This window comes from Phacochoerus africanus, chromosome 10 (assembly GCF_016906955.1).
Source record: "Phacochoerus africanus isolate WHEZ1 chromosome 10, ROS_Pafr_v1, whole genome shotgun sequence".
In the NCBI taxonomy this organism is placed as follows: domain Eukaryota; kingdom Metazoa; phylum Chordata; class Mammalia; order Artiodactyla; family Suidae; genus Phacochoerus; species Phacochoerus africanus.
This window is the reverse complement of record NC_062553.1, coordinates 38,230,844-38,254,664: the sequence shown is the minus strand read 5'-3', so window position 1 is coordinate 38,254,664 and position 23,821 is coordinate 38,230,844. Positions and strand designations below refer to the sequence as shown.

The 23,821-nt window shown below is 36.6% G+C and overlaps 1 protein-coding gene across 2 annotated transcripts in view; it reads right to left on the bottom strand.

Annotated features, from left to right (window-relative positions):
* SLAIN2 (SLAIN motif family member 2) overlaps positions 1–23,821 on the bottom strand; it is a 78,927-nt gene that overhangs the window by 25,249 nt on the left and 29,857 nt on the right. For both annotated transcript variants that reach the window (XM_047798365.1, XM_047798363.1), the window contains exons 2-6: positions 21,702–21,850; positions 14,832–14,996; positions 12,235–12,396; positions 8,323–8,682; positions 7,513–7,650 (exon numbers count right to left, since the gene is read on the bottom strand). In XM_047798365.1, the coding sequence (XP_047654321.1) occupies positions 7,513–7,650; positions 8,323–8,682; positions 12,235–12,396; positions 14,832–14,996; positions 21,702–21,850 (974 nt within the window). The remainder of the gene's footprint in view (positions 1–7,512; positions 7,651–8,322; positions 8,683–12,234; positions 12,397–14,831; positions 14,997–21,701; positions 21,851–23,821) is intronic.

The following is a 23,821-nucleotide window of genomic DNA, read 5'->3' as shown; positions in this document are numbered from 1 at the left end:
TTATTAACATGTTTTCTATTATTGATATTTTTGGCCATTCACTCACTCATTCATTCCTACTTTCTTTCATTCTTTCAAAAGTTGAGTAGTATCTACTTTATTCCAGGTACTGTTTCAGGAATAATGGATTCTGTAACCAACTAGCTAGACCAAGTTCCTACTTTCATGGAACTAAGATTCTACAGAAGGGGAAACAGACAATAAACAACGAGTAAAAATATATGGCCTGCCAGATGGTAACAGCTGCTAAGAAGAACATTAAGTAGGAAAGGGGGACAAGAAGTAGATTTAAGTTGTGATTATAAATAAGGTGATCAGGAAATATTTCCCTGAGATGACATCTGCCCAAAGATCTGAAGGAAGAGAGGCAGTGGGCCATGTAGAATAGGGAATGCATCCTAGACAGAAGGAAAAGCAGTGATAAGGATGTGAGGTAGGAGTATGCCTAGAATATCTTAAGAACAGAAATTAGGCCACTGTAATTAGTGTGGAGTAAATGAAGGCAAAATAACCAACTAACTGTATATACACTGGCAATCCACTATATCTATTAACCATTAAATTTTTTTAAACACAAGTTTAATATAAAATATCATCTATAATCAACTGTTCTGGAACGATCTTATTTAAATTCATCACTACAATGACTACAATAGACCTTACATCTATCCCTCAAGTTTCATAAATGATGTTACAAGAACAGCATCTGCGGACAAGTGAAAACTACATAGTAATCAAAGAGTCAGACTGCAAATAGGATAGACAGATACTCTAAATTTGCCTAATACAGACAAAATGATCTTCATAAGATACAACATATAGTTTCCCAAATAAGAGTAAAAACTAAATTTTTATCTGAATTATCAATCTTTTAAAATTAAAAATTTTTTAAAAATTTTAAACTTTTTGGCTGCACCCACAGCATACAGTAGTTCCTGGCCCAGAAATCGAACCCCCACCTCAGCAGCGATCCAAACTGCTGCAGAGAAAACACCAGATCCTTAACCCATAAGTTATCAATCTTAATTTGATCAGTTTTCTAATGACAAAATCACTTCTTTTTTTTTTGTCTTTTTGCTATTTCTTGGGCCACTCCCGTGGCATATGGAGGTTCCCAGGCTAGGGGTCGAATCGGAGCTGTAGCCACCGGCCTACGCCGCAGCCACAGCAACGCGGGATCCGAGCCGCGTCTGCGACCTACACCACAGCTCACGGCAACGCCGGATCGTTAACCCACTGAGCCAGGGCAGGGATCGAACCCACAACCTCATGGTTCCTAGTCGGATTCGTTAACCACTGTGCCATGACGGGAACTCCAAAATCACTTCTTAAATAATACATCTGTAGTAGTCAAACTGAAGGTCTCCAAACCCTTCTAGAACTTTAACCCATTCTCCACATTGCTACCAGACTGAATTTCTTTTTTTTTTTTTTAAAGAAGTAACTTTTATTTATTTATTTATTTGTCTTTTTGCTATTTCTTTGGGCCGCTCCCGCGGCATATGGAGGTTCCCAGGTTAGGGGTCGAATCGGAGCTGTAGCCACCGGCCTACGCCAGAGCCACAGCAACGCGGGATCCGAGCCGCATCTGCAACCTACACCACAGCTCACAGCAACGCCGGATTGTTAACCCACTGAGCAAGGGCAGGGATCAAACCCGCAACCTCATGGTTCCTAGTTGGATTCGTTAACCACTGCGCCACGACGGGAACTCCCTGAATTTCTTAAGAAGTAATCCTGCCTATGATGGTTCACCATGCTTACAGGATGAAATCCAAACTCCTTAATATGATATTTAAAAATTCCCATAATCAAAAAAATAAAAATTCCCATAATCCACCCCTCACCTAATTCTCTCATCTTTGGTCCCCGTACCCACCTAACTACCCTGTGACCTATACTTTAGTTAAACAAAACCACTATAATCAGGGTGCCATTCTTAAGACTTTGTAACTGATCCCATTGTTGGGAAAAACTATACTTCCTTTCCTCATCTGACAACTCCAGAGCTGGCTGAGATACCCTTCAATACCTTTCTTGAAAACCTCTTCATACTCCAGGCATTAACTCTCCTGTTTTCACATCATGCTACTGAGGGGCATGAGCTGTGTCATTCACATTTATGTCCCCAGTGCTTAGAATATAACAAACCCCATCAAATACCTGTTAAAATAATTAAGAAACACATAAGAGACCGACTGCTGGATGAAATCCAGAAATTTAAATATTCAAGATCCTCCCCAGTTGAGGTCTGATTCAGTGGTTCTCTAACTTAAATACGCCCCAGAGTTAGCTGATACATTTCTAAGAAAATAGTTCCTGGTCCCCATCCCAGACGTATTCAATCAAAGTTTCCGGAAGCAAAGGCCAGAAAAAACTACATTTATAAAATTTCTTTGTTATAACTGACTCAACATCATCGTACTACTTCTCCTTAAACCAAAGTTGAAGTAATTGCACTCATTCTTAGATTAGCCCATTACAGAGATTTATCATAACTTATTTATTCCAGTTTACATTTCATGATTATGTAAAATTCAAGTGTGACCTTTTAGTGTTTTGGTTACAGCTGAAATCTGGATGAGAATTCCTTCCCCCTGGGCTTAAGTGCAGTCTGGCTGCAAATAAACTGACAACTGCCTCTTCAGTGAGAGGCCTAGAGTAGAACACTAATCCTATACATCTCTTCTCTGAGAGTATACTCTGTATCCTATGCAAAAATATTCTTCCACTTAGTTAAATGCAAGCAAATGGATAAATGTTACACTGACCTATTTTACTCTTCCGTGGTAATTCACAAAGTATTTATAGTTTACTCTCAAGTCATGTTCCAGTAGAATCATCTAAGGATATTTTCCAAGATGCCTACTCATTTGCAGTTAGATCAGCATGATGTAATCCAAACAATTACTGGGAAGAAATCAGGAGACTCAGGGAGGAGAAATTTGGCTTAGTTTTGGTACTTTTCTAGTTATAGGACATTGCGCCTATAACTTATGTGGATCTCTGCTCCTCTCTATAAAAATTAAACATAGGGTGTTGTGAGGTTCAAATGAGATAATACATGTGAAAGAAAACATTTAAAAATACTAACTTGGAGTTCCCATCGTGCCTCAGCGGAAACAAATCTGACTAGCAGCCATGAGGACTCTGGCTCAATCCCTGGCCTTGTTCAGTGGGTTAAGGATCCCGTGTTGCTGTGAGCTGTGGTGTAGGTCGCAGATGCGGCTTGGATCTGGTGTTGCTGTGGCCGTGATGTAGGCCAGCAGCTACAGCTCCAATTCCACCCCTAGCCTGGGAACTTCCATTTGCCGTGTGTGAGAACCTAAAAATAAAAAAAAAAAAATAAAAAAACCCCAAAAAACCAAAAAAAAAAAAAACCTAACTAAAGTTTGAGTGTTATTACTTTTATTTAACCAGTAGATTGTCTTGAATTTTTCTCCCTTCCTTCTTCTTATTTCTGAACCAGTAATTCCTTTATTTTTCTGGAAACTGAACTTTCTACCAAACCTGTGCTTAAGTTATCTTAGAAAGCAATGCACTAGACTTTTGAAAACTCTGTCCCTGACAAACATTCCTTCCTTTTTAACTGGAGAAACTGGGAAAATCACATATATCTATGATTTCTGCAAATCACATATATCTATGATTTCTGCTCTGGTTTTCTTAAACTTTTTAAGTTACATTTTTTCAAATATAAAAGTGAAAAACTGGTAACAGCTATCAAAATGAGAATATATTAGAACTCTCATAGTATTCATATTTGAATGCCAGCATCCACAATAATGCAGCCATAGCAAATAAGCATATAAAAATAGTAATTGGCATAGTGACAAGGCAAAAGAAGTGGCCCCTTAAGTGGAAATAACAGCAACCTTGCAAAGTTAAGTTCATGCAAACCAGCAAGTAAGAATCAAAGCTTTACCACTTAAGAGCTGAAAAAGTACTTAAAAGTAAACAAAATGCAGCAAATATATAAACTGGTTTATACAAAATATTAAAATGCTAGTTCACATACAGAACATAAAACTTGCCATACATAATTATCTACCAAAATAAAAGGGCAATTATGAAAACAGTAATCTATATACACATTAATTAAAAGAATATGTATATGTACATTATGTATCAAAGATAAATACAAAATTTTAGGAAAAATAGGTAACATTTTGCTTCATAATATATAAACTCTAAACAAAAAGTTTAAATATGTTTATAAAATAAACTTTATTAAGTTTTAAACCTAATATTCTGGATTTACTACTTTCCAAATACATTTTTGTGAATAATGTACACTAAACTAAATATTTGTGACCTTTTCATCAAAAATAAGGTTCACTAGAGCTACAAATATAAAAATAAACAAGTAAATGCAATTTTTAAAAAAGACAATACTTTTTCTCCTGTCTGTACATTATACAAATATTGAAATATACCATTACAAAACTATATATTTTCCACTTAAAAGTAAATTAGTGATTAGACTCTCATTGTTTCTTTATATATTTTCCTAAATTATCAACTTCTGGGGGAGGAAAAATAATTCACCTAAGGAGAAAAAAGTCTAGAGAATCAGCAGGTGATTATACAATGGTAATTATACTACTAGAGAAAACAAGTAATTATCATAAAGTTTAAGATACGGTCAATATATTTTCCTATTACTAACATTTTTATCCTAGGTTTTCAACCTGTTCTTTTCTCTTCTTTTTTTGTGAAGAATTATTTTTCATTTCCACACTGCTTTGAGATTCTAGAATAGTTTAAATAAATAAAGAGCATGTACAAGGGCCTAAGAGGACAGCCCTGAGTAAACAGTTGGTACTGAGAAAAATGGAATGAGGTAAAAAGGATATACCTATAGCTGGTTTCATCAAAGTACTGGGAAGCTGTCTGGAGATACATTATGTAAAGTTTTGAGAATTTAACAATTCAAACTAAGTATTAAAGCACCTCTGGAAAGCCAAGTATGAATGGTGTTTTGGATTATCTGTGCGTAGGCTGTAAAACTGTAGCTTATAATATTCATGAGTTTTGTTATTTAATCTTAATGATATAAAATTTTCTTTTCTATTGTATTAGAATGATATTTAATATTGTGGACTACTCTTCCCAAGGGGGAAGAAAACCCTAGAAACAACATAGTCTTAAATCAAACAAACTTAATTTGTAGGCTTAAAGGTACAAAACCTATCGCTCACTACTTCAGGGCTAATTAAGAGTTTTAAAGTACATCTTCATTTTCATTATTCAAGTTTCGTGAATCCCTATTTCCTACATACTTATGAGTACCACATGAGTATCATAATGGTACTCTTAAACACACAGTTCACAAGACCTAGAATACTAAATTTAAAATTCAATTTGGTGCAAAAACATGTTTTTGCATATATCTATCTAAAGAAATGAAATCTCCAGGTAACGATTTTCCCCAGTGCCTTAAATTTTTAGAGTTTATCTTAGAAAAAAGCAAATAATATTTCTGTATAATTTTTCTATTTTAGTACTAAACCACTGACGTGATAAATCTTTCTAAGTGGAATTTGGCTTTCAAGCAGGATCAACGTGTGTTTGAATCCCAACTTGCTACTTACAAGCTATATGGTATGATCATTGATAAGTTATATAACCTTTCAAAACCTCAATTTCCATGGCATATGCAAGTTCCCAGGCTCAGGGTCAAATTGCAGCTACTGCTGCCAGCCTACACCACAGCCATAGCAACACCAAATCCAGGCAGCGTCTGCGACCTACACCATAGCTCACAGCAATGCTCGATCCCCGACCCACTAAGCAAGGCCAGGGGTTGAACCCGCATCCTCATGGATACTAGTCGGATTTGTTTCTGCTGCACCATAACAAGAACTCCCTGGTCTACAGATTTTTGAGCCACTGAGTAACAGCAGCTTAACACAAAGTCAGCTACACATAAGGGAGCCAAAGAAGAGTATAAGGGAATTTGAAAAGTGTTGAAATGCTTTTCAAAGTTGTGTTACTCAATAAACAAGTTATAAATGAACAGTCAATAACCTCATGTTTGTATCACTTCTTCCTCATGGCTTTGAGGAAACAGAGGAACACATCACAGTGACCATTTTAACCACTGACAGTAAATATGCTATATAGGAACTGAATGCATCAGACTACAAAACTGATGTGAACTGTGGGACAGAAGGCACGCATATTAAGCCTTTCTAAGACGGCAGAAATAACTCTGATGGCTTGTTCAAAATTAGTTTGACTGCATGCTCATATCTATCCTAGATAATAAGCAATACTTTTGGGGAAGTGCTCAATTCCTTTTTAATCACTTTGTACAGTAAAGTACAAAGCGCCTACCTACTCCCACATCACTTCTTGGCTCAGTTTGGCCACTCTGTCTTAGATGTTCCTTCTGCATGATTCTCTCTGGTCTTTGTTTATGTTGCATACATCTCCTTAGTTCAATAGTCTCAACCCTTCCTTCCCACTGTTACCTTCAGGTTTAAAAAAAAAAAAAATTAAAAAAAAAAACAAAAAGAAAAAAACAAATAAAATTCTACATTTGTTCGAGTATTTATTTCATTAAGAAATGAAATAAATGCCTTTAATGTGCTAGGATTAATTTTCTTATTAATATTCTACTGATTTTTTTTAAAATTTAAGTACAGCTGATTTACGATGTTGTGTTAATTTCTCCTATACAGCAAAGTGACTCAGTTATACATATATACATGTATAATATATGATATACAATACATATATATATGTATACACACTTTTAAAAAAAATATTTCTTTCCATGATGGTTTATCAGAGAACACTGAATATAGTTCTCTGTGCTATACAGTAGGAATCTTTTGTTTACCCCCTCTATGTATATAATAGCTTATATCTGCTAACCCCAGAATGCTGCTTGGGTTTTAAGCGGTCTGTTTCAGGACTATTTCTCCCCCAAATTCTGTCATTTTTAATGTGCAGTACTGCAGATTATGAGGTTTTTAAGGCATATATATTTAAATATTAGACAGCTAGAACTTGTTTATTTTAAAATTCTAGAGAAGGCTTTCCTGTTGTGGCTCAGCAGTCATGAACCCAACTAATATGAGGATGTGAGTTCGATCCCTGGCCTTGCTCAGTGGGTTAAGGATCCAGCATTGCTGTGAGCTGTGGTGTAGGTCACAGATGTGGCTTGAATCCTGTGTTGCTATGGCTGTGGCATAGGCTGGCAGGCACAGCTCTGATTCGACCCCTGGACAGGGAACTTGCATGTGCTGCATGTGCGACCCTAAAAAGCAAAAAAAAGTAAAAATAAAAAAGTAAAATTGTAGAGAGACCACTGTTTCATACAGAAATAAAGCAGTGAAACAACTGTGTATTTTTTAAGGACAAATTTTATATTTTAATATAGCTATGAATACCTTATATTAACTAATAATCACTACATTTTACTACAGTTTAATATAGCTATTCAACACAAAATTAAATAATTTTCATTTTTCTTTAAATAACTGATACATGAAAGATACTTACTGGCTGAAGCCTGAGGTTGCATGCGAGGTATTCCTCCATTTGGCACTTGAAAATTTGAGTCACTTCTGCTGCTTTTCACTGAGTCAACTTGTGTATTAGATGTCCGGGATAGGTTTGGAAGACTGCGCCTTAGTTTTTCTATGACAACAGAATTTTAATTAAAAAAAAAAGTCAAAACATTCTTTCAGATGGAGAAAGAATTAAAATATTAACATTCAAAAGTCAAATTCTCTAAGCGTTCGGCATATTTTAAAAGAGCTAACAGGAAGTACATCTTATTAAAAAAAACTCAATACAGATTCTATAAATGAGGAGAACCTTTAGAAGGAACCACAGGTGTTCCTGTTGTGGCTCAGCAGGTTACGAACCCAACTAGTATCCATGATGATGCCGGTTCAATTCCTGGCCTCCCTCATAGGTTAGGGATATGGCTTTGCTGTACAGGTCTAGCTTTGATCTGATGTTGCTGTGGCTGTGGCACAGGTGGGCAGCTACAGCTCCGATATGACCCCTAGCCTGGGAACTTCTGTATGCCGTGGGTGAGGCCCTACAAAAAGAAATAAAAAAAGAATCATAAATTATTTAAATCAAAATCTATACACAGATCACTTTACAAATGTAACGAAGCAAAGCTAACATAATCGAGTAAAATTAAATTTACTTTCTCCTTTACTTTTGAACTGACTCAGTATTATTAAAACTCAGTATTACTAAATTCCTGATTTACATATCTGAAATACAAAACCTTGGTTAAAAAATTTTTTTATATTGAAATATGAAGAACAACTTTCTTCCAGACATTAGAGTTACCTTCATTTTTAATATTGGTTGTCTGTAAATCTGTGGGGTGGCCTTGAAGTGAAAGGCGAGGTTGCTGTAAGCGGCTAATCATAGGTTGTGGGGACACTCGACTATATTCTATTCCCCGAGCAGGAGATCGAGAACGAGGTGAATTTCGGGGTGACTGCTTAGGTGAGGGTCGAGGTGAATTGCGTGGTGATGGTGAAAACCTGTTAACAGCAGGGTATACTGCATGATGCATATTGTCATCTTCATCATCTAAACTTTGTGCATCAAGTTCTTGATCACTAAAAGTACCCCGTCTTGTAGAATTGCAAGATGAACCAGAACTGCGCCGAGACGTGGTGGCTGCATATTCTTGCCGGAGACCTGATAATAATAAACGTGTTATTTTATTTCTTTAGTTATATTTTTAAACATTTAAATATTTTTAAGGTTTAAAAGCAAAAGATTATCACTGAGAGATTCAAATAGGATATAAAGTAAAAGGAAAACCCCCTTTATCTTGGACCTCCCCACACATAAAGATGCATACATCACAGCTAAAAGGCTTTTTTTTGGTTGTGCCCCTTAAATAACAGCGTGTGGAAGTCCCTGGGCCAGGGATCAAACCTGAGCCGCAGCAGTGACAACACTGGATCCTTAACTTGCTCTGCTGAACCACCAGGGAACTCCCTAAAAGGCTATTTTTAAATTGCATTAAATTCATACGCTTCTGCCCAATTTCAACATTTCTTCTTGAATCCAAAATTTATATTAAAAATAGAACCATTAGTTTAAAAATATTTCTACTCCAAAAGACAATAACCTAAATTTGAGATTACTATTAAAGGTAAACTGGAGGAAAACAACTGCTGTCCAACCAGGGTAAAGAATAAAACAGTGAGGATCTACACGGGAAAAGAATGGATGTGTGCGCATGTATGACATGAATTTCTTTGTTGTAGAGTAGAAATTTTCACAACATTGTAAATAAACTATACTTCAATAAAACTTTTAAAAATGAGAGGAAAAAGAGAATAAAGCAGTGAGTAAATTAACTCCTTGAATACTAAAGTCCTTGGATTAATCTTACGAAGATAATAAAGGAAACTTCTATTCCACTCAGGAATTCAATACTTGGGAACAAACATAATTTCAGTTGCTTTATAACCTAAGAGACTTCAAAAAAAAGGCTTACATTATAAGCCATCAAGTAAGAATTTTCAAAGGGGTCCCTTATTTATCTTGATACCTCCAGAAACATCCAAGCAATCTTAGGAGCCCTTCAAACAGTATAAAAACTTCCAGAATGGGGAAAAAAAAAATGTTGATACATATTCAATGAGGAAAAAAATTACAACTGAAAAAGTACAGAATATAGATAATATTTTGAGGAACTCCTGCCAACTATTGGAAGTTTAATGACAGTGGTATAAGGTTCCCAAAGTAGTGGATGAGAATCATACCACGGTATCTGTAAAACTACAGATTCCTTGGCCCATCTAGCCCTTCAGTCAGGTTTGGGGAGCACTGTAGTAAATGACAAGTTACTTAGTATCTCGATACAGCAAACATGGCCCTAAAGTCACCCAGTGAGAAGAGCACTGTTTTAGAAAAGAAAAATCTGGATCCTGCTGCAGGCTCTCCACTAACGAGGGGATCTTAGGGAAGTCACGTCTACCATGAGGCTGTGTTTGACATCTTAGAAATGAGGACTTCTTTGGGAGTCCTCATTGTGCCTCAGTAGGTTAGAAACCTGACATAGTGTCCACGAGGATGTGGGTTCAATCCCTGGCCATGCTCAGTGGGTTAATGATTCAGCGTTGCTGCAAGGTGTAGCAGAGGTCACAGATGTAGCTCGGATTCTGCAATGTCGTCGCTGTGGCGTAAGCCTGCAGCTGTAGTCCTAACCTGGGAACTTCCATATGCCATAGGTGTGGCCCTACAAAGAAAAAAAAGAAAGAAGGAAAGAAATGAGGAGTTCTCTTGTGGTGCAGCAGTTTAAGGATCCGGTGCTGTCACTGCAGCAGCTCAGGTTGCTGCTGTGGTGTCTGATCCCTGGCCTGGGAACTTCCGCATGCTGTGGGTGTGCCCCCCTCCCCCCAAGAAAATTGAGGGGGCTTAACTAGGCAATAGTTCAAATCTGTTACTCCCTATTTTTGCTATCAAAAAACTGGAGAAACAACATTGTAAAAAGGAAAATCATTCTCTTTAAAAAAAAAAAAAGCTGGTGTTTTCAAGGAGGTATCACATTTTTAGCATCTTTTTTTTTTAATTTATCAGGAAAAGAAATATGTGTGTATGTGGATGGCTTAAAAAGGATTGCTGAAATAAGGCTAAAATTTCTATTATGTTACCAGCACACAATATGAAAACTACAGCACATAGCTAGTTAATTTCCAACAAAATACCACAGTCTAAAAAGTCAGGGTTAAAAGAAGAAGTGAATGAGTTTACTTTAAGTGATAATTAGGCAGCATACTTTATTCTTTTTTCATATCCATGACAATAACTAGCCTCTCACTAGCTGACAATGCCATACTTCCTGTGAGGAGTTATCTGCAGGAAGTTATAGAAGAAAAGGGTAACATGTTAGTTTTTAGGGCTAAAGACAAAATAAGCACCAAGCCCTTCTATCTTTCCAAGGGAAGCTGTGTGAAAATGGGAAATAAATTAGCAGAGTAAGAAACATTCTGCAACTTCTTAATATTATAGTTTGATAAGACTTACTACATATTTTCATTTTAAAAAGGGCCTAAACAGACAATTTTTCAACTCAGTTATAGCACTGCTCCATTACCTCAGTCAACTGTCAAAATTCTAAAATCTGTGCTTAAGGATCTTTTCATTGTAAAGATAAAAAGGATCATTTTTTTTTTCTTCTTTTTTTGGCCACATCCTTAGCATATGGAAGTTACCAGGCCAGGCATCGAATCTGAGCTGCAGCTGCAACCAACTGCATATCTGTGGCAATGTTAGATCTTTAACTCACTGTGCCAGGCCCAGACCACAGAGACAATGCCAGATCTCTAATCCTCTGCACCCAAGTGGGAACTCCTAAAAATTCCCACTTTTAGAGAGACTGCTTCCTTCACGTTAAGCCTATGGCATTTTACAATAAAATGTACAGGCAAAAATAATACTATTACCCTTATCTCACATTCTGAAGAGAGCCAGGGCACTGATGAGCCCTTGAAATAGCATGAAAAAATTTGTGCATATGCGTATTTTGGGAATGACAGGGGACAGCACTTTTATCAGATTCTCAAAGGTATCTGTGACCCAAAAAGTTACAAGGACCACTTCGCAAAGCATACCACATGCTTTATTTATGTCACAATATCAATTTTCTCGTAAAGGTCCTTTATATAGACTATACCATACATTTTAAGAAAGATGATATTTGCCCCAAAGAGAAAAAAGTGGTTTTGGGGGTGTGTGAAAAATCTTAGATATTGTAATAGTTTGTGCCTGTTACAGTGCACAAAGAGATATATAGAGCATATATCATCTGTGGTATTAAAATTTAATGGGAGTGGGGGTAGGTAAAAAGGGAGAAAATGTCTAGATAGGTTCCTTAGGAGGGCAATAATGAAAGAACAATTGAGAAACCCTGGTCTACACTCAGGAAAGAGAGAGCACTAGAGTAATGATTACAGTAGTGAGTTACGGTGCAGAGTAACATGGAGCGTATGATCACCAGTCACGGAAGCATAGCATCATAGCCTGCTTTTCTTTGCTCCTCACACAGCAAACTGCTCTACATAAAATGGACCGTAAAAACAAGTTAATGCACAAACCAGTCCACATGTTAAATAAGCCTCTGAAATTTCAACATTTCTACTCTTACATTACTATTTAACAACACTGTAAGACATATTTAATAACCACAACAAAATTATGCAGTAAAGACACGAACTTTAACAATTAAATACTTACTTTCTTCTTGCATCCGAGCTAGAATCTGCACATCAGTTACATCATTTAGCTTATAATTGGATCCAATTGAATCTTCATCTAATTCTGAAGCACTTAACTCACTGTCTATAGAGGATTGAGGACTGAGTGGAGGATTTCTGTCTGATGAACTTTTCAAATTACCTTAAAAAAATAATTCAAACTTTGGTGAAACATACTGAATAAACACTGTTGCAATTAACTTGATATTACAGCTTTAGATTCAGTTCATTGTTTTTTTTTTATGACTTTTATTTTTTTCCATCATAGCTGGTTTACAGTGTTGTCAATTTTCTATTGTACAGTAAGGTGACCCAGTCACACATACATATATACATTCTTTTTCTCACATTATCATGCTCCATCATAAGTGACTAGTTAGAGTTCCCAGTGCTATACAGCAAAATCCCATTGCTTATCCATTCCAAAGGCAATAACTCAGCCTTTTGGCTAAGATCAAGTGTAGTATCAGTTCATGTTATTCTGCCTTTTCTGTTCATAAAATTCCCAAATATTGAAATTAAAACTTGACTTGATTAAGAATAAAGAGAGCTAAAGAAACTCCTTCATATACAATGACAAATACAAAACACGTTTTTTTCTACCTATAGCTTATCTATATTCCTATGAAACAATTAACAATTAACTTTTCAATACAGTATCTGGTAAGTAATTAATGTTCAATAATAATACATTCTAGAAGATTTCAACTTGTATAAGGTAGCCAATGAAACTGCTCTATAATGTGGTGTTTCCTCCTCCCCAATTCAACCATTAGCAAAAACCATCATCTTTTCCCTTGAATAAAAGCATCTACTTTTCCTAAACAAGAAAACCATAACTTGAGGAAAACCAAGATTGCTTAGAGACTAAGGAAGAAACCAAAAAGGAACACTAAACTCATTTCTCCTACATTACACCATGTTTATGAAATTTCTTGTTAAACTAGTAATAGGGATCTAAGGAGTTCTCTGAAGTTTAGTGGTGAAGCACAAAGATGGGATGAAGAAAATGACTGACTTAAAAACAAAACAAAACACATTTCATAACTCTAAACCAAAAAGTGGACAGAAGACAGGTCAGAGGAATAAAGGATAATACAGATCCAAAAGAGTCTAACTTCTTCTAAGGAAATGCTTTCATCAGATCATCAACTTCTAGCAAAGAATTTAAAAATCCAAAACTGTCACTAATATTTCTAATGCAGATCTATTTGAAATCTTGCTTTCTAGAATTCTCCACCGTAAGAGTCAGCTCCAACATGAAAGGCATGTAAGAAGAGCAAGAAGAATACAAAATAGTTAATATTATCAAAAAGAGCATAGTACACATGATAGGAAAAGTACTATAAGGTCAGTCTTGAAAATACCTGAATAAAATTCTTTATATTAAACAAATATGGCATATCAAACTTTCGAGTTTGACAGACATGGGTGAAATAAGTAGAAAGTAGGCAAACTACTGCATTTGGAGTGGATAAGCAATGAGATCCTGCTGTATGGCACAGGAAACTATAACCATTTGTGATGGAATACTATGGAGGATAATGTGAGAAAAAGAATGTGTGTGTGTGTGTGTGTGTGTACATATATATGTGCATGTATGAATGAATGGGCCATTTTGCTGTATAGCAAAAATTGACAGAACACTGTAAATCAATTATAATAGAAAAAAAAATCCTTAAAAAAAAGAAATAAGTAGAAAGTAACAACCTATGTACAAAGCAACATCAAGGTCAATAAAGTGAATAGACTAGGGAGTAAGCAGCTCTAAAGTTTAAGGTAGTTAACAGTACTTTTAACTTTGGGCCGCACCTGAGGTACGGGGAGGTCCCCAGACTAGGGGTCGAATCCGAGCCGCATCTGTGACCTATACCACAGCTCACAGTAACACCAGATCCTTAACCCACTGAGTGAAGCCAGGGATCGAACTCGTGTGCTCAAGGATACTAGTTGGATTCATTAACCGCTGAGCCATGACGGGAACTCCCGATACTTTAACTTTTTAGGAAGCTATAATAATTCATTGTAACTATAGTGGGAATAAGAATAACTGAATGGGTGAATTCTAAAGAACAGTAAACTACAGAGTAACAGTCTCAGTTACAGAACCACAGTAGAACACTCTTCCCTCAATTTACAGCAATCTATCCCTCCTTCCATATCATTTAGGTACATTCATACACAATCTTTTACTACTAAATACAATATGAAAGCTTATTAAAATTCCTGCTAAAACAGTTTTAACTCTGTAGCTAGCTTTTATAACCCAAACAAGATACTCAATAAGCATCTCTTGTTTAAAAGAATCAAGCTTGTGACCCTATTTAATCAAGCCAGACTAAAAAACTTTTACATACACACCAAAGAAAACTTTATGGATGTAACCTGCTTTATCTGTATCCCTGATGCCTAGTACAGTACTATCTGGTGCTAAATAGCTCCTCAATGATATCTTCTTAATCAGTTGCAGGTTTCATAAATAAAAGAACTTGAACTACTAATGAATAAGTTATGTTCTCATGCAGAGCAGTAAGTTAAAAACTATTTCTTAATTATTTTGTTTCATTTTCTCCTTACCTGAATTTCCAGGAAGTATTAGCTGTTTGACTATAGGAGGTCGCACTGGGGTTGAGGACGGAGAATTGAAACCACTGCTATATGGACTACTGGCATTTGGACTGTAAGGACTTGTGTAACTCATGGAGTTGAAAGGATTATTGTACAAATTCTGCCTCTTGAGAGCTGCATTAATGACAAGGGGAAAATCAAATAGAAGAAAAGGTTAATAATATTCCAAAAATTTTCCTATTAGTAAATCCATTAAGTCATAATCTATCTAAATTTAAATACAGAAACATTTCTATAGTAGTGGGGAAAATATATCACGTTAATAATGCCAACAAAATATTTCCATTCTTAAATTTTGTTATGCAAATAAAAGAGTAGCCATACCAAACAGTAACAGTATCATAGCAAGAGTATCTCCTCAATAAATTATTAGCCACTAAACTAAATAAGTTCCCTGTTCTAGAAACTGAGATCCTAAAGTTGGCCAATGCATACGATGGTCAAAAATAAATAAATAAATAGACAGATAAAAATAAAATGAATATAAAAGCATATTTGTGCGTTCTCATTTTTCTATAAAAAATACATATTGCTAATTACAACAACAACAGCAAAAAACTGAAATAATGAGTTTTAAAAATAGCCTCTCCAAAGTTTGGATTTTTGAAAAAAATAAAGCAATATTGATTATTTAGGCCAGGTTAGGATCAAATATACAAGAATCCTCTTTTTAAAAAGAGAAAAAGCCTTTCTCTCCCCTCCACCTCCTCCTCCTAGTTTTCTGGGCCAGGGAGAATACTGTCAAAAAGAAGGAAAAAATTTTATGCTATGCATATAAGATCATAAAAATAGTGCAAAAGTAGGGCTAAAATATCACATGCAATTACATACAAAAATTAACACAAAGTATTTTTCTTTCCTCTACCATATTCTAAAATCCACAGCTTATTCAATATTTATGACCATCAGCAAAGTACCATACAGAATACATACATAAATGTGACATGGCACTGTTTCTCAAGAGGCCTATAGCCAAGCAGTGCAGGCAGAAAAAAACCCAATGATTTCAAGGCAGAATGAAATGAGTACTATCTAAAGGTACAAAGGGACTAATGGAAATGATGTAAAGGAGTGATTCATTACAACTGAGAGAAACTAGGTAAGGCTTTTTGGAAGGAGAGGCACTGGAGCAGTCTTGTGAGGATGAGTAGAATCTGACAGTCCACTGAAAAGGCCAGAAACAGTTTTCATCTGTGTTTATAACATAAACAAAAGCAGTGTCTTGAAAATGCATAGGATGTCCAGGGAATGAGAGTGAGTATCTAGAAAGGTAAAGCCAGGATGAGGGACAAAATAGGAAAACCAGCTGGGGCCAGGTGACAGGAGGCCTGGAACCCTAATATTATGCATAGGACTCTGGATTTTGTTCAGTAACAATGCTAACACCATCAGGGACTTCTAAGCAAGAATGATATGTTCTAATCAGCTTAGGGAAAAAAAAAAACTGATGGAAATTCTGATGTTAAATAGATTAGACTGAACTAGGCAATAAAGGTGACTGAAGAAGAAAGAAGAAGAAGGAGAAGAGTATTAAAAGCTGGAAGGGATTACTAAATGGAAAAAAATAAAATAAAATGGTTCTGAAGTTTCTGGTTTGCCTACTAGTGCAGAGCACTGGTTTGTGGAGGAGGAACACATGTTTTCGGTTCAGTTTTTCTATTTAGTTGGCGAGTGTAGAGTAAGTTGGACAGGATAGTTTTATATTTATTCACACCATGAGACAAGATACACTTGAACATATTTAGTATGTAGCAGATCTCAGAGATATCAACCTGAGCAAAAATGGGGTGTTCATTCCTTCCTATCTCTTTATAATTTGATCTCCTTTGAAGAGTATTCTCTATTTGGTTACTTATTTAATCAGTAGCATTTCAAGTCCTCAACTCTTTATCTTCTCACTTCAAACCATATTCTTTTTCCTAAGAAACCTTTTTCATACCCACAACACTGGTTACTGTCTATATTCCCCCAAATCCTCATTATTTATATTTCTAGGCCTAAGTTTTCCTGAGCTTTAGTCTATCCCATATAGGCTGTCCATTTAATGTATCCCCTGAGGATATGGCAAACACATCCCAGAGCCAACATGTCCATATGCAAATTTGTAATTTTTGTCCTGAAACAAATTATCTTCCTGGGGTCTCTATTTCAGAATAACTTTCATCCTATCACAAAAGCTGTAAATCTAGAAATCACTCTTTTTTTTTTTTTTTGGTCTTTTTGCTATTTCTTTGGGCCACTTCCGCGGCATATGGAGGTTCCCAGGCTAGGGGTCTAATTGGAGCTGTAGCCACCGGCCTACACCAGAGCCACAGCAACGCGGGATCCGAGCCGCGTCTGCAACCTACACCACAGCTCACGGCAATGCCGGATTGTTAACCCACTGAGCAAGGGCAGGGACCGAACCCGCAACCTCATGGTTCCTAGTCGGATTCGTCAACCACTGCGCCACGACGGGAACTCCGAAATCACTCTTGATACTTTCTTCTCCCTCATTCTTTCATATCTGGTTCATTCCTTTTTCCTTCCACACATTTTCATCTCTACTGTGACCCTTTCCTCTCAAGACACACACCTCAGCTATCAACCCTCCTCAAAAGCATCCCATATTTAGCTCTCTCCCACCTCCTCTCCATACTACAGCTAAGCATGACCTTATCAAAGTGCAAATCCATTCATTTCTTCCTGCCCACACACACTACACCCTTGAATAAAACCCTGCAATATCTTCCCATTGTTTTTATTTATTTTTTTGGTAGCTCAGGTGATACAGGTTCTTTTTCTTTTCTTTCTTTGTTTTTTGGAAATATAGCTGACTTACAATTTCATGTTAGTTTGAGGTAGTGGGATATGCGTGTGTGTGTGTATACTTTTTAGATTCCTTTACTTTACAGGTTATTACAAAATATTAAGTATAGTTCCCTGTGCTGTACAGTAGGTCCTTGTTGGTTATCTATTTTATATATACAGTAGTGGGTATATGCTGATCCCAGCTCCTAATTCAGCCCTCCTCCCACTTTGATAACCATAAATAAATAGTCTGTGGGTCTACTTCTCTTCTATAAATAAGTTCATTTGCATCTTTTTTTAGATTCCACACATAAGTGATATATGAGATTTGTACTTATCTGTCTTACTTCACTTAGCGTGATAATCTCTAGGTCCATCCATGTTGCTGTAAATGGCATTATTTCATTCTTTTTTATGGCTGAGTAATATTCCACCGTATGTATGTACCACATTTGCTTTAGGTTGTTTCCATGTTTTGGTTATTGCAAATAGTGCTGCAGTGAACACTGGGGTGCAGGTATCTTTTCAAACTATGTTTTTCTCTGGATATATACCCAGGAGTGGACTTGTTGGATCACATGGTAACTCTATATTTAGTCTTTTAAGGAACCTCATACTGTTCTCCACAGTGATTGCACCAATTTACATTCCCACCAACACTGTATAAGCGTTCTCTGTTCTCCACACCCTCTCCAGTGTTTATTATTTGTAGACTTTGATGACTGCCATTCTGACTGGTGTGTGGTGATACCTCACTATAATTTTGATTTGCATTTTTCTAATAATTAGTGATGTTGAACACTTTTTCATGTGCCTGCTGGTCATCTGTATGTCTTTGGAGAAACGTCTATTTAGGTCCTCTGCCCATATACTTTTTTAAAAAATAAAGTCCCAAACCTTTACAATTGTCTCTAAGGCCCCACAGAGTCTGGCTCCTATATATCTTTCTGGCCTTATCTCAGATTTTTCCTTCCTTACTCTCCTCCAATCCATCTTGTTCCGTTCCTTACATATGCCAAACTCGCTCCCACGGGCCTCTCACAGAGTCTTTGTACATGCTGTTCTCTCCTCCGGAACACTGTACTCCCTTTCTCGCCTCCCCCTTTAGCCCACTTAAATTTTCCTGAATCTTTAAGACTTAGGCCAAACATCACTTCCTAAAGTAAAATTCTAATTTCTCCAAGCTCAAAGGTCCTTCTTTTATTACTTGTCACCAGTTATAAGAATTATTTATATTAATATATTTCCTCCACTAGATGATAAAACTCCAGGAGTGCAGGTACAGTGTTAGTCTTTATTCATCATATATCCTCTACCCTTTCCCCAACCCCTGATACATAACAGGCTCTCAATAAATATTATGGGGAGTTCCCATTGTGACACAGCAGAAAAGAATCCAACTAATATCCCTGAGGATGTGGGTTCGATCCCTGGCCTCCAGGAATCTGATGTTGCCCTGAGCTGTGGTGTAGATCACAAACGCAGCTTGGATCTCATGTTGCTGTGGCTGTGGCATAGGCCGGCAGCAGTGGCTCTGATTCAACCCCTAGCCCGGGAACCTCCATACACATGGGAGCAGCCTTAAAAAGGAAAATAAATAAATAAATATTAAAGGAATATATGCATGAATAAGGAATAGAGGAGTTCCCGTCGTGGTGCAGTGGTTAACGAATCCGACTAGGAACCATGAGGTTGCGGGTTCGGTCCCTGCCCTTGCTCAGTGGGTTAACGATCCGGCGTTGCCGTGAGCTGTGGTGTAGGTTGCACACGCAGCTCGGATCCCGCGTTGCTGTGGCTCTGGCGTAGGCCGGCGGCTACAGCTCCGATTCGACCCCTAGCCTGGGAACCTCCATATGCCGTGGGAGCGGCCCAAGAAATAGCAACAACAACAACAACAACAAAAAAAAAAAAAAAAAAAAAAAGGAATAGAGATGATACTGGACATCACATGGCTGGAGGAAATCATCAAAACAGAGAAATGGGCAAAGGGAGACCTAGGCAAATGGAGGGCAGGAGGAATGAGAAGTTTAATGAATACAGAATCTTACTATGGGATGACAAAAAAGTTCTGGAGATAGACAGTGATGATGGCAATGTGAATGTACTTAATGTCACTGAACTATATATTTTTGTCTTTTTAGAGCCATACCTATGGCATACGGAGGTTCCCAGGTTAGGGGTAGAATTGAAGCTGTAGTTGCCAGCCTGTGCCACAACCACAGCAACATGGGATCCAAGCCATGTCTGCAACCTATACCACAACTCATGGCAATGCCAGATCCTTTAACCCACTAAGCAAGGCCAGGGATTGAACCTGTGTCCTCACGGATACTAGTCGGGTTCGTTAACCACTAAGCCATGATGGAAACTACTTTTTTTTTTTTTTAAAATATGTATTGTAAAATAGAGTGGTAAATTTTATACCAATCTTTACACACCCCCACGCACACCCCCACCCCCACACCCAAAAAAGATGGTCAGAGAAGGGAGAACCTTTAAAGAAGAATGCAGGGAGAGAAAGACAGGGTAAAAAAGATAATGCACTATCATAAAACACAAGAGAAGAATATCTTAGGAACATGTGGTAGTACACTGCAGAGCAGCTAGGTGTGATGGAGCAGAAACAGTCCTGCTAGAATACAGAAGCTAGAAAGCTTTGCCTTATCAAAAAATACATTTAAAAAAACCATCACTCCCCTCCAAATTGGGAAAAGAAGGGTTTAGGACTACAAGGTTCAAACTTACAATAGCCAAATTTTCTTTCTTTTAAAAAAAAAAAAAATATATATATATATATACTTATAGCTAGAGCTGTTCTGTGCACATAGCTATGAAATCTAAACATTGTTAAGCAGATCCAGTACTTGATTATGCCTAGTTTTGGTTCAATAGTAACCGCTTCTTATAAATGCTCCCCTATTTGTAATATCTTTGCTATAATAAAGCAAAAAGCTGCTCACTCCAATTGCTATTTTTGAAGTGCAACAGCTTTGATTTTCTTCCCCATGCCCATTCTGCACATTTAAAAAAAAACACTAACCATTTCTCTTTACGGTCAAACTACACTTTACTATTTGCCATATTAACTATGTAGGCCCCCCTCTCGCCTCTGACCATCTGTAGCTTACACTCTAACAATGAGTACATATTTTAAGATCAAAGCCAAAATAAGCAATTTTAAGGACACAGCTGTTAATAAACACAAAGCAAAAAACAAAAACCTATTTACGATTACTAATCATGCATTAATCTTTTACTACATGAATATTTCAGGAAATTGATACTCTTAAAAGATTGAGAGTAATTCCAAAAAAGTCAATAATATTTTCCCTACATTTCTAAGACTACGGCATGCTGCACTGAACATTATAAATAGTGACACATACATTTTGTCAGTTTTGTTAATGCTATTAAATAAAAGAGCATAAAAGCAATTTAAGCTTAAAGCATCAAGTTAAAAAACAAAAAGGACAAGGAATACATTTATCAAACACCACAATAAGCCAGAAACACACACTGGGCTCTTTCACAAACATCATGTATTCCTTAAATAATCATACAGGGTTCATAATTCGTACAAGGAAAGTGAATGCACAAGAATTAAATAATTTGCAGTGACATATTGAGAATGAGGTCTATTTGGTCCTCCACCAGTACCCTTCTACCACATCAGAATTTCCCTGAAGCTGGTGAGATGATTTCTGATGATATCAGACAAAATATTTTTTGGGTAATTATCTGTTTCAGCTTGCATTAAAAGAAATAGTCCACCACAAAAGCCATTATTTCATGGATATTATTTTTTAGGATGAAGTTATATAAAAATAAAGAGATTGGGGGAAAATCTATTAAGTAAATAACAGAACAGGGCTAGGTGCATATGGAAAAAACTCACAACGCCACGCACAATGTGATTTGAAAAACACTGCAAGCAAAGAACTGCCTTCCTGAAAAATACCACTCAACATTTATATGTTTTTTTGATTAAAGCAAACAAAGGTGAATTTACAAGAAAAATTACAGACATACCTGACATAGTTTGATCAAGTTTGTGGATAAGAGACTTTTTAGCACATTCAACATCAGGACTTGGGTAATCCAAAACTTGCCTGCACCAAACTAATGGACTAACCGATTTCTGCACTGGTGTAAGTTTTTTCTTTGGTGATGAATACAGCCTAGAAGAAAACAAACAAACAAAAAAACAAAAACAAAAGGGTAGCATGAATTATTAAGCACAAGGTTATAAGAAAGATTCTTTTGAACAGGTGTAAATTGAGAGATGGGGACTAAAAATGATGGAGTATGTTTAAAATCATCCACATTTACTTTTTGCACAATAAGAAAATGATACTATAACCATCAATACAAACCCAAATCTCAATTATTAAATGAACCCAAATAAGGCCAAAGGTCAGTCCTAAAAGATGTCATCCCTCTCTTTTTTTTTTTTTCTTTTTAGGACTAAACCCACAGCACATGGAAGTTTCCAGGCTACGGGTTGAATTGGAGCTGTAGCTGCTGGCCTACACGACAGTTCACGGCAACGCAGAATCTTTAACCCACTAAGAAAGGCCAGGAATTGAACCTGCATTCTCAAGTGGATAGTAGTCGGGTTCTTAACCTGCTGAGCCACCATGGGAACTCCTTTTCTCTTTTACTTTCATTCCAAAAACTATGAGGAAACATGTCTCTATGACAGTTCTTGATTAACTCTCTAATATATCATTAAGCATTGTTTTTTGTTTTGTTTTGTTTGTTTTGTCTTTTTAGGGGCCGCACCCAAAGCATATGGAGGTTCCCAGGCTTGGGGTCCAATCGGAGCTACAGCTGCCAGCCTAGGCCACAGCCATAGCAATACAGGATCCAAGCCGCCTCTGCGACCTACACCACAGCTCACGGCAATGCCGGATCCTTAACCCACTGAGTAAGGCCAGGGATTGAACCCGCTACCTCATGGTTCCTAGTCAAACTTGTTTCTGCTGAGCCACAATGGGAACTCCTATCATTTAAGCATTGTATAGAAGGCAGATAAATAGTTTGCTTTCCAACTTTAATTCCTTTCCCACCACAAACCACACAAAAATCTACCATTAGTAATTCATTCCTTTTAGCTAAGCTGTACCCACTCTGTAGCCCTATTTTCAAACAATGGTACATCAGAGAAAAGCAATATTTTAAAAAATCCTTAATAACAATATGAATCAATTTATGAAATTACTTTACTCTCAGTAAAGAAGAAAGTATTTTATCAGCTCCTGGGGAACACATATAAAAACAAGAAGGTGAGAAGATAGGAGAGGGGTGTACTTAAATTTCCTACTTCATTTGTTTTTCCTCAGATATCAACTGTATTAATTTATTTCAAATGTGACTCTATATGAAAAATGTTATGTCTCTTGAATTCTAACCAGAGTAGTTTCCAAATTTTGACAATTATGCTTTGATATATCTACATAGTTATATGTCTCAATAAGGCAAGGAGTTAATAATTTCATACTTCACATTAATCGAGTTAGAGAAGTAAAATGAAGTATATTCTGGTGTAAATATTTAAATATATCTCAACTGTACTGGAACTGATAAGCTGCTTTCTAGTGGCAATACGTACATTTTCCATCCCTTTTCTCATCTCCCCTATTCATGACTTAGGTTGGTCACTCATACCAATTACTTAGCTCTGATCACAATAGAGATTGAGTCTCACGACATAACACCCATAATGTCCAGGATATGAATGGAAATCACTCATCACTCCAAGAACATACTTTAAAGAAGGGGGAAAAAAACCAGAAACAATTGAGTCAAACTGCAAACAGCAAAATGGCAGACATAAAACCAGTCATACAAATCATTACTTTAAATGTGAATGGACTGAGTACCCTAACTCAAAAGTCAGACTGAAATTTAAAAAAAAAAGACTCAACTATATATTGTCTACAAAAGAAAGCACCTTAGATTCAAAGTCACAAATAGGCTGAAAGTAAAAGGATATGAAAACAATAACTATAAGAGAGCTAGAGTTTATACTACTAGACACAAAGAGGGATATAGCATATCATCAGGAAGGTATCACCTAATAACAGTAATAGAATTTAAAAAAAAAAAGACAATTCAGAAATTTTTTTGGAGTTTTCAATAGCCCCTTC